The sequence below is a fragment of the Lycium ferocissimum genome, chromosome 10 (genome assembly GCF_029784015.1).
Source record: "Lycium ferocissimum isolate CSIRO_LF1 chromosome 10, AGI_CSIRO_Lferr_CH_V1, whole genome shotgun sequence".
Classification (NCBI taxonomy): domain Eukaryota; kingdom Viridiplantae; phylum Streptophyta; class Magnoliopsida; order Solanales; family Solanaceae; genus Lycium; species Lycium ferocissimum.
In genome coordinates this window covers 15,158,231-15,168,473 of record NC_081351.1, presented here as the reverse complement: position 1 = coordinate 15,168,473, position 10,243 = coordinate 15,158,231, and the positions used below count along the sequence as shown (strand labels likewise).

The following is a 10,243-nucleotide window of genomic DNA, read 5'->3' as shown; positions in this document are numbered from 1 at the left end:
TAAAGTGTATGCAAACCTTACATGCAGACCTTACCCCTACCTTGGGAGGTAGGGAGGCTGTTTCTAAAGACCATCGGCTCAAGATAAGGCATGACAAAAAGGTTAGACAAAGATTGAAGAAAGTAAAGAAGTCAGGGTAAAATAGTATAGATAAGCACTTATGTAGAAAAGTAACAGTAAATGCAGTAAACTAATACGATAATCGAAGTACCAGAGATATCAGATAGTAACAAGAAATCGAAGACAAGAAATGACAAAGGTAATACTATGCCTACTAGTACGGAAGGTCACACGAGACACGCTCTACTACCTACGAACCTTTTACCCTAATTTGCGTCCTCCATAACCTCCTATCTAAGGTCGTGTCCTCAGTAAGTTGTAATTGCACTATGTCCTGCCTAATCACTTCTCCCTACTACTTATTTAGCCTACATCTACCTCTCCTGAAGACATCCATAGCCAATCTCTCACACCTCCGCACTGGGGCATCCATACATCTCTACTTCACATGCCCGAACCATCTCAGCCTTGCTTCCCGCATTTTGTCCTCAATCGAGGCCACTCCCACCTTGTCCTACATATCTATATTTCAAATCCTATCTCTCCTAGTATGCCCACACATCTACCGCAGCATCCTCATTTCCACAACTTTCATCTTCTGAAAGTGAGAGTTCTTTACTGGCCAACACTCTACCCCATATAACATAGTTGGTTTAACCACATCTACAAAACTTTCCTTTAAGTGTTGGTTCCACCTTCTTATCACACAAGACTTCAGATGCTAGCCTTAATTTCATCCACCCCGCACCAATATGATATGTGACATCATCGTCAATTTCTTCATTACCTTGAATAATAGACCCAAGATACTTGAAACTTTCTTTCTTTTGGATGACATGTGAGTCAAGCCTTACTTCCACGTCAGCCGCATGGGTCAAGCTGCTGAACTTACCCTCCAAATATTCAGTCTTGGTCCTATACAACCTGAACCCTTCAGACTCCAAGGTCTGTCTCCAAAACTCCAACTTATCGTTAACTCCGTTGTTGATCTCATCAATCAGCACTATCTCATCCACAAGTAACAAGCACCATAGTACCTCTTCTTGGATATGCCATGTCAAAACATCCATCACTACGACAAATAGAAATAGGCTAAGAGCTGATCCCTAGTGCAATTTCATCACGACTGGAAGTACTCTTAGTCACCTCCCACTGTCCTTACCCGGGTCTTGACTCCCTCGTATATGTCCTTGATCGCCCTAATGTACTCCACAGGCACACCACTAGCCTCTAAGCACCTCCATATAACCTCCCTAAGAGCTTTGTTGTAAGCCTTTTCAAGGTCAATGAACACCATGTGAAGGTCCTTCTTCCTCTCCTTATACTGCTCCACCAGTCTCCTTACAAAATGAATGGCTTCTGTTGTTGAGCGCCCCAACTGGTTCAATGAAATAGTCACGCCCCTCCTCACCCTCATCTCCACCACTCTCTCCCAAACTTTCATAGTATGGCTTAGCGGCTTGATATCCCTATAGTTATTGCAACTATGAATGTCACCCTTGTTATTGTACAACGGAATAATCTTAATCCACCTTCATTCTTCGAGAATCTTTGCTGTTTTAAAAATGACATTAAACAGCCGAGTCAGCCACTCTGAACCTAGCATGCCTGCACTCTTTCAAAATTTCACAGGAATTCATCAGGCCCGGGTGCTCTCACCTGTGCATCCTATGAATAGCCCCGTTAAACTTCTCAAGCTTAATACACCTAACATACCTAAAATTGCTACTGCTCTCTGAGTTCTCCAAATCCCCTAACACAATGCCTTTGTCCCCCTCTTCGTTCAAGGGTTTATGGAAGTAAGACTGCCATCTCCGTCTAATGAGTGCCTCCTCCAGCAGTACTTGTCGTCCTCGTCCTTGATGCATTGCACTTGATCCAGGTCATGGTCCTTCCTTTCTCTCATCTTTTGTCCAGCCTGTACAACCTCTTATACTCCTTTTTGCCCACAACTTCAACATACATGCATTCAAAAGCTACCATTTTTTTCGCCGTAACCGCTAACTTCGCCTCCTTCTTCGCCATCTTACACCCTTCCCTATTCGTTCGATTTTCCTCCTCGTCCTTACTTTCAACCAACTTTGCATATGATACCTTTTTCGCCTCTACCTTCCCTTGGACTTCTTCATTCCACCACCAGTCCCCTTAATGCTTAGCAAATCTACCTCTCGAGACCCCTAGCACCTTTCTAGTTGCTTCCCTAATGCAACTAGTAGTCATATCCCACATCATGTTCGCATATCCACTATCCTTCCCCCCTCCCCAATGCCCCCATAGCCATCAACTTCTCCCTCATCTCCAGTGTACTGATCGCCGTCAAGCTGCCCCATTTGATCCTAGGCTGGTCACCTGCACCTCTTTTCTTTTTCTTCTTCCTCTTGATCTCCAAATCTATCGCCAAGAGCTTATGTTAGGTCGTAAGACCCTCGCTCGGAATAACCTTGCAATCCTTACACAAACCCTTATCATTCTTCCTGAGGAGCAAATAGTCTATCTGAGTCTTAGCCCGTGAACTACGAAAAGTTACTAAGTGCTCCTCCCTCTTCGGGAAAGTCGAGTTGACTACCACCAACCGAAAAGCTCGAGGAAAGTCCAAGAGTGAGACTTATTATATATATGAAATATGATATATGATAAAATAACAACAATAATATCAATAATATTCCTATATTAATTTATGTCCTAATGTTCAGAAGATTAAAGTTGCGGAAATGAGGATATTGCGATGGATGTGCGGGCATACTATGAGAGATAATATTAGAAATGAAGATATCAGGGACAAAGTGGGAGTGGCCTCGGTGAATGATAATATGCGAAAAATGAGGCTAAGATGGTTTGGTCATATGCAGAGGAGATGCACGAATGCCCCAGTTCGGAGGTGTGGGAGGTTGGCTATGAACTGTTTCAAGAGAGGTAAAGGTAAGCCGAACAAATATTTATGAAAGGTGATTAGATAAAACATGGTGAAGGTACAGCTTACTGAGGACATGACCTTAGATAGGAGGCTATGGAGGACACATATTAGGGTAGAAGGGGGGTAGGTAGCCATGTGTTGCCCTATGTAGTAGGTCCATAGTAGTAGTAGTAGTATTACTTGTATAGTTTCTTACCCTTCGACTTCTGTTACATTCTGTTATTTCTTGTATTGTGATTAGTTCATTTGTGTATCGATTGTAGTTACTGCCTTTTTTCATAATGCTATATCATGTTTTTTACCATATTTATCTGTGGTTGCTACTGCCCTTTTTTAGGCTTGTTTTATCATTTGTTTATCTCGTTATTTACATTTTAATACTGCTTTGATCTAATTATCCGTATCTAACCTTTTTTGTCAAGTTTTCTCTTGAGCCGGGGGTCTTTCGAAAATAACCTTTCTACCTTCCAAGATAGAGGTAAGGTCTGCGTACACTTTACCCTCCCCAAACCCCACATTATGGAATTTCACTGGGTATGTTGTTGTTGTTGTCCCATCTAGAGCCTTCAATTTACAAACGGAAAAGGGCCAAATATACCCATGTACTATCGGAAAAGGGCCAAATATACCCCTCTTTATACTTCAAATATATTCTTGCCATTATACTTTGAGTCCAAATATACCCCTCCATTAGAATTATCCAAGGAGGACAACAAATCTGACATGGCTCTAACAACTCGGTGTGATGAACACCACGTGACATGCTACCTCACCATCCCATTGTAAATGAGTCCGGAACCAAAATGACTCGATAAAAAACCAATTGAACCAAAATACCCCAGAAAAAAAAAAGGGATACCAAAATACCTTTAGCGCAGCTTTTTTATGCGCTATGTAAAAAGGTGTTAACGTCCCCCGTTAACATTCGTTACCCGAGCTTCAAAAAAAAAAAAAAAAAAAAAACCTTGCATAACGCAGCAAATAGATGCGCTATGCAAAGACAAAATTTTCCAAACTAATCCACGGTCTAAGAATAGGCTAAGGCATCAACTTATATACTCCCTCTGTTTTAATTTATATGAACCTATTTGAATGGGTACGGAGTTTAAGGGAAAAAAGAAGACTTTTGAACTTGTGGTGTAAAATGAGGCACATATATTTTATGTAGCTATAAATCATTGCATAAAAGTAAATTATTTTCAAATATGGAAAGGGATCATTCTTTTTGGCACGGATTAAAAATGAAATAGGTTCACATAAATTGAAACGGAGGGAGTATTAATGAAGGTTTGTCGTGTCTATTTGCGTTGCATCATTAATGAGCTAAGTTTTATATTTATTGATTGTCTTAAAAAAGATCATATATATTTTCTAAAAAAATATAGGCTTATCCCTTCGTATTAATTTACGTGTCTTACTTTTCTTTCTAAAAAATAATTATAATCATTTCTAAGACAACCAAAAATATAACACTCAGCTTATGCTTAGAAAAAAATAATATCCCTCGTATTAATTTAAATGTCTTACTTTTTTAATTAAAAAATAGTTATACTTATTTATAAGATAACCAAACATATAAGTTATACTTACTTATGCTTAAGAAAATAATAACATCTCTGTATCATTTTAAGTGTTTTATACTTCTTTTTAGTTTATAATTATAATTATTTTCTAAGACAACCAAAAAAGAGACTTAGCTTATGAAAAATAATATCCCCTCCGTATTAATTAAGTGTCTTACTTTTCTTTTTAGAAATAATTATAATTATTTTTTAAGGCAACAAAAAATGTAATATTCAGAAATAATTATAATCATTTCTAAGATAATAAAATTATAATACCTAGCATATGCTTAGGAAAAACAATATCCTTTTTGTATCAATTTAAGTGTCTTACTTTCTTTTATAGAAAATAATTGTAGATTTTTTAAAGATTTTTTTAAGATAACCAAAAATATAAGATTTAGCTTATGCTTGCGAAAAAAACATCCCATTCGTATCAATTTAATTGTTTTGCTTTTCTTTTTAGAAAATAATTTAATCATTTTTTAAAACAACCGAAGATATCAGATTTAGAAAATAATCATAATCATTTTCTATGACAACAAGAAATATAACAGTTAGCTTATGCTCCAAAATAATATCCCCTTCATATCAATTTAAGTGTCTTACATTTTTATAAAAATAATTATAATTAATTTTTATGATAACCAAACATATAAAATTAGGCTAGAAAATAATTTAATCATTTTTTAAAACAACCAAAGATATAAGATTTAGAAAATAATCGTAATCATTTTCTATGACAACAAGAAATATAACACTTAGCTTATGCTTCGAAATAATATCCCCTTCATGTCAATTTAAGTGTCTTACATTTTTATAAAAATAATTATAATTAATTTTTAAGATAACCAAAGCATATAAAATTAGCTTATGCCTACGAAAAAAATATCCCAAATTCGTATCAATTGAAGTGTCTTGCTTTTCTTTTTAGAAATATAATTTAATCATTTTTTAAATCAACCGATGATATAAGATTTAGAAAATAATTATTATCATTTTCTATGACAACAAAAAAATATAACACTTAACTTATGCTTCGAAAAAATAATATCCCTCCGTGCCAATTTAAGCGTGTTACATTTTTTATAAGAAAATAATTATAATTATCTCCGTATCAATTTAAGTGGTTTATATTTATTTTTAGAAAATAATTATAAACATTTTTTAAGACAGCCAAAAATAATACTTAGCTTATGCTTACGAAAAATAACTTCCCCTCCTTATTAATTTAAGTGTCTTAGGCAACCGAAAATATAATATTTACAGAAGAATTATAATCATTTTCTAAGACAACAAAATTATACTCCCTCTATTTCAATTTATGTGAATCTATTTCCTTTTTTAGTCCGTGTTAAAATGAATGACCTCTTCCTAATTTGAAAACAAATTCACTTTATGAAATGATTTACAGCCACACAAATATTCAAGACATATTTTGAACCACAAATTTCAAAAGTTTTCACTCTTTTTTAAATATCTTGCCCAGTCAAATAGGTTCACATAAATTGAAACGGAGAGAGTAATACTTACAATGATGCCATTTGTCAGAAAGTTGGCAACAAAATTATAATACAACAAACTTGTTAATTGGATTCACATAGCGCATCTATTTACTGCGCTATGCAAGTTTTTTCTTCTTTTTTTTTTTTTTTTAAAGCTCGGGTAACGAATGTTAACGGGGGACGTTAACACCTTTTTACATAACGCATAAAAAAGGTGCGTTAAAGACAATTTGGTGCCCCTTTTTTTTCTTAGGGTATTTTGGTTCAATTGGTTTTTTATTGGATCATTTTGGTTCCGGACTCACTTAACTTCGCGCATCATATTATTGTAATTTCCATGAAAATTCGTTGTCACATTAAACAAGTGGACCAATTTCTCAATGGACTGAAAAAGTTTAGACTTGAAAGCGGGGGCCTGCGTTCGCGCGGCCCACTAGTGCTGATCTACAAATTGAAAGCACGATCGACTCGACTTGCCTTTACGCGATGAATTATGTAGCTATTAAAACATTACTAAACCAATTGCTCATACATAAGTATGATTTAATCTCAAATTAACAGGATGAAACAAATGTGAACTTCACGCAACATATTATTGGAATTTCCATTAAAATTCAACGTCAGAATAAACAAGCAGGCCAATTTCTCAAGGGATGCACAAGTTTAGACTTGAATTGGGTAGGGGCCGCGCGAACGCAGGCCCCCTCTGCCACAAATTATGACGTAGGCTCGACCACTTGGGCCGACCTTAGGCGGGCACCCCTCCTAAGTGCAATGGAGGTCACCAACCTAGGCCATGGGCCTTATTGATCACCCATTGACCCCGTCCAGGTAAGTATGTTACTCTGTGTGCCCAGCCCATGTTTTATACTAGTTCTTTTGCTTCACTTCTTTTCCCTCCTGGTGATGTGGGAGAATCAGTTAAAATGACATTGTTCTTTCTTTAGCTTTCTGTTTGGCAATAGAGAAAAGAAATCAATGGAGCATATATTTGATTCTCTTTTAATATACATGATAACTATGAAGTAAACACTAGTGTTGCAACACAAAAATCAGAAGAACGATAATATATAAATTGATCTTGAAAATTCAAGTGTCATACTGTAGATACATAGAACCGCAGCCAGCAACGCGACCTTCGGCAGATCTTTCTATTCTTATTGCATCCAAATCCAGAGTGTTTGACGGCAAAATTAGCAAGCAGATGAACAATGAGGATTCAATGGTATTGCAGACACCTCTCTGCTTAACTTACTGAATGGTGTTGGTGAAAACACACCACTAAGTTCTCTGCGTAATCAACAACATATAAAACAAGCTAAACAAAGCAGCAGCAAGATGGCACCTGTTGATGATAATCGTAATTAAGGTTTCATTTAAAGAGGCATAATCATTAAGAGTTTCATGTGATTCCAACATATGAGAGTTCTGTGAACCACATGATACTAATATTATATTTAATGGATTCCTCATTCTCATCTACACAATAACATGGCCAGATGATGTATAAACAAGGATGAACATAAAGCTGTAGAGTAAGACATTGAATTCTGAACGGAGGAATAATTTGCAGCATCATAAGGATACATCATACATGGAAAATATGTATCTTACTCTTCTTTCCCAATAAGGACGGAAGCATACAAAATCGCAAACAGGAGTTATCGTTGAGACCAAACAACATTAAGTCCGGCAAACAACAGAGGAGCTGACAAAGGCCGACAGTTCTGTTAGGCATTGGTGATGGTATAATGATTTCAAACACCGTAGAACAGAAGCTCATATTCAGAATCCATCAAGAAGCGTCAAAATCAAGTTAAAAACTGCAGCTATCTGAAGAACAGTTGAAATAAATTTATCCCTGTGCCTTAGCTAAAAATCAGAAATGAATTGTCATAGTTTACGCAAACATACATCCAAATGCTCCAAATAAACATCTTTATGAACTGCAGACATGATCAAAACTATTGAAAGGGCCTCTGCACATCTGCTAATTAAAGGAATACTGCTGTTCTTCACTATCCATAAGATCAATAAAGAACACCCCAGTGTATTAGTGAAGCTGGTTTGTATTTTCAGGACAAATTATTTGCTCAATTCAAACATTTGAATACAAGGCGTTGACATATGGTTGTATCAGATTCTTAGTCATATCTAGGCATAGTTTGGTAGTGCAATACAATTGAAATGAAATCACTTATCTTAGTTTTTGGGTAATGGTAGTCAAAATAATTTAGCTTTATGAACTTGTCATTCAAAAATAATTTATCAGAAGCTCCCCTTTGTCTTAAAACTTAGGTGCCAAAATTTTGAGCTCTGCTTATTTCAATTGTACCCTTTAGCATTACAATTACAATTACAATTTTTTCGATACGTAATCTTTTAGCTTAAACAGAGGTGGATCCAGGATTTAAACTTTATGGGTTCAATCTATAGATTTTTAGCATTAAATCCATTATATTTTTAAAGTTAGGGGTTCATATCTACTATTTATTGCAATTTTAATAATTTTTTACACATAAGTTTAGGCTCCGCGTCCAAAGTTTGGGGTTCAGTTGAACCCCAACCTTACAGGCTACGTACGCCTCTGAGCTTAAAGGAGACTGAGACCTTGCTTACAAGAAAAGCTTCTGTCATTTTTTAGCTGTTCATCCATTTTCTTCAGCTCATCATTTAGGTGAAAGAACATTAGGAGAAAAAATTGCATATCAAAAACACATAGACAAAAACTTTCTAACTTTCAAAACTAACTCTTCCAACTTCACACAGATACATAGGAATTATTTCCGGCATTTCATTTAATGGCTGTGTTGCAATTTAGACAACCCATTTGACACCAATTGTGTGTATGGTATGGAGGAAAATAACTTTGCTAACGGAAGTAGGGAAAACAAGTTTCATAAGTGGCATTCTAAGTTCATTGTCTCCTACATTCACCCAACACCCCCAAACCCACCGCTTGACCATCCCACCCCCGGCACCCCGAACCCAGTGGCGGACTCAGGATTTTCACTGAGGAGTTCGAAAAATAAAAATGTAATGTCTGGAATTTGAACTTAGTAGCTCAAGGTGAATTTTGAACCTCCTAAACCACTGAAACAACCACTTCTCTTGTGTTCAGGGTATTCAAAATCTATATATGTACATAAAAAATAAGAAATTACCTTATATATACGGTGTAATTTTTTTTGCCGAGTCCGGAGCCCCACCCCGATAGTGTTTTGCTAGAGAAAATATAAATGCTCTTGGGACAATATTTTTTGATTAATTATCAAACATTAGAAAATAAGTAAAATACCACTTAGAGCCTGTTTGGATTGACTTATTTTGGGTGCTTTTAAGCCAAAATAGCTTTTAAGTATTTTTATAGTGTTTGGATAAAATAAAAACAAACACTTATTTTTAAGCCAAAATGCCAAAATATAAGTTAAAAGTCATGAGCCCATTCAAACAACTCTTATTTTCCAATAAAACATTTTGTAGGAAAATAATTTCCATCCCCGAAATTTCTTCTCTTTCCTATCATGGGAAACTTCTCAAATCTTCCGATATTCAATAATCCCATATGAATTTCTTACATCAACGGTCAGCTTATCATTTCAAATTAGTAGAACATATGAAGGAACACTAACCAAGCAAAACTTCTCCCTTTTTTCTTGTCATAAAAATTGTACCTGTAGTTGCTCCTTGTCCCACATCGGCAGAACACTATGCTGGAAATTGCTACTTAAGCAAGAGTCGTGACAAGGAATGTCACGACCTTACTTGAACAGGATCTGTTCTATAGGCTCGTACCACTGTATCCTTGAGTTCTAAGGAGACAGGAAACTAAGTCTGGTTGATGACACGTGGCCATTTGACCAGAGCGTGATTAACAGCACCCATGGCCTTCGGGTTCATGGCCGCCGTAGATGATCGTTCTCAGCTCCGTCAACGGTGTTGGGATGGTCTAATGGCTGTCTGACAGATTCTCACTTTTTTTTGCTGCACACATTTTGTAATTTTCCCAATTGAGGACTGTTTCCATGGCTGTTGGGCACAAAGCAGATGGAAGAAATTTTCTGGGTAACAACAATCTGTATGAACTAAGCAAAATCTACAAGAGCAGAACTGAATTTGCATATGACTAAAATCTTAATGGAAAGGAGAACCTTCCAGATACTTGACAGAATTTAATAAATGTTCGAATTACTTCTCTCTTT

At 36.2% G+C, this 10,243-nt stretch overlaps 1 protein-coding gene, 1 long non-coding RNA gene and 2 other non-coding genes across 4 annotated transcripts; 1 reads left to right on the top strand and 3 right to left on the bottom strand.

Annotated features, from left to right (window-relative positions):
• Positions 1-1,198: 1,198 nt before the first annotated feature.
• On the bottom strand, positions 1,199-1,928 carry LOC132034638 (uncharacterized). The gene is made up of 2 exons (XM_059425022.1): positions 1,720-1,928; positions 1,199-1,592 (listed from the first exon to the last, which is right to left on the bottom strand). Exons 1-2 carry the CDS (start codon positions 1,926-1,928, stop codon positions 1,199-1,201), a joined length of 603 nt encoding a protein of 200 aa, XP_059281005.1.
• Positions 1,929-6,541: 4,613 nt separating this feature from the next.
• Positions 6,542-10,243, bottom strand: LOC132032586 (uncharacterized). Its single transcript, XR_009408546.1, has 2 exons — positions 9,716-10,243; positions 6,542-7,874 (listed from the first exon to the last, which is right to left on the bottom strand). It is a non-coding gene; the product is annotated as an uncharacterized LOC132032586 (long non-coding RNA).
• Positions 6,721-6,880, bottom strand: LOC132035593 (U1 spliceosomal RNA). The gene has a single exon (XR_009409329.1). It is a non-coding gene; the product is annotated as a U1 spliceosomal RNA (small nuclear RNA).
• Positions 9,797-10,011, top strand: LOC132035713 (small nucleolar RNA U3). The gene has a single exon (XR_009409429.1). It is a non-coding gene; the product is annotated as a small nucleolar RNA U3 (small nucleolar RNA).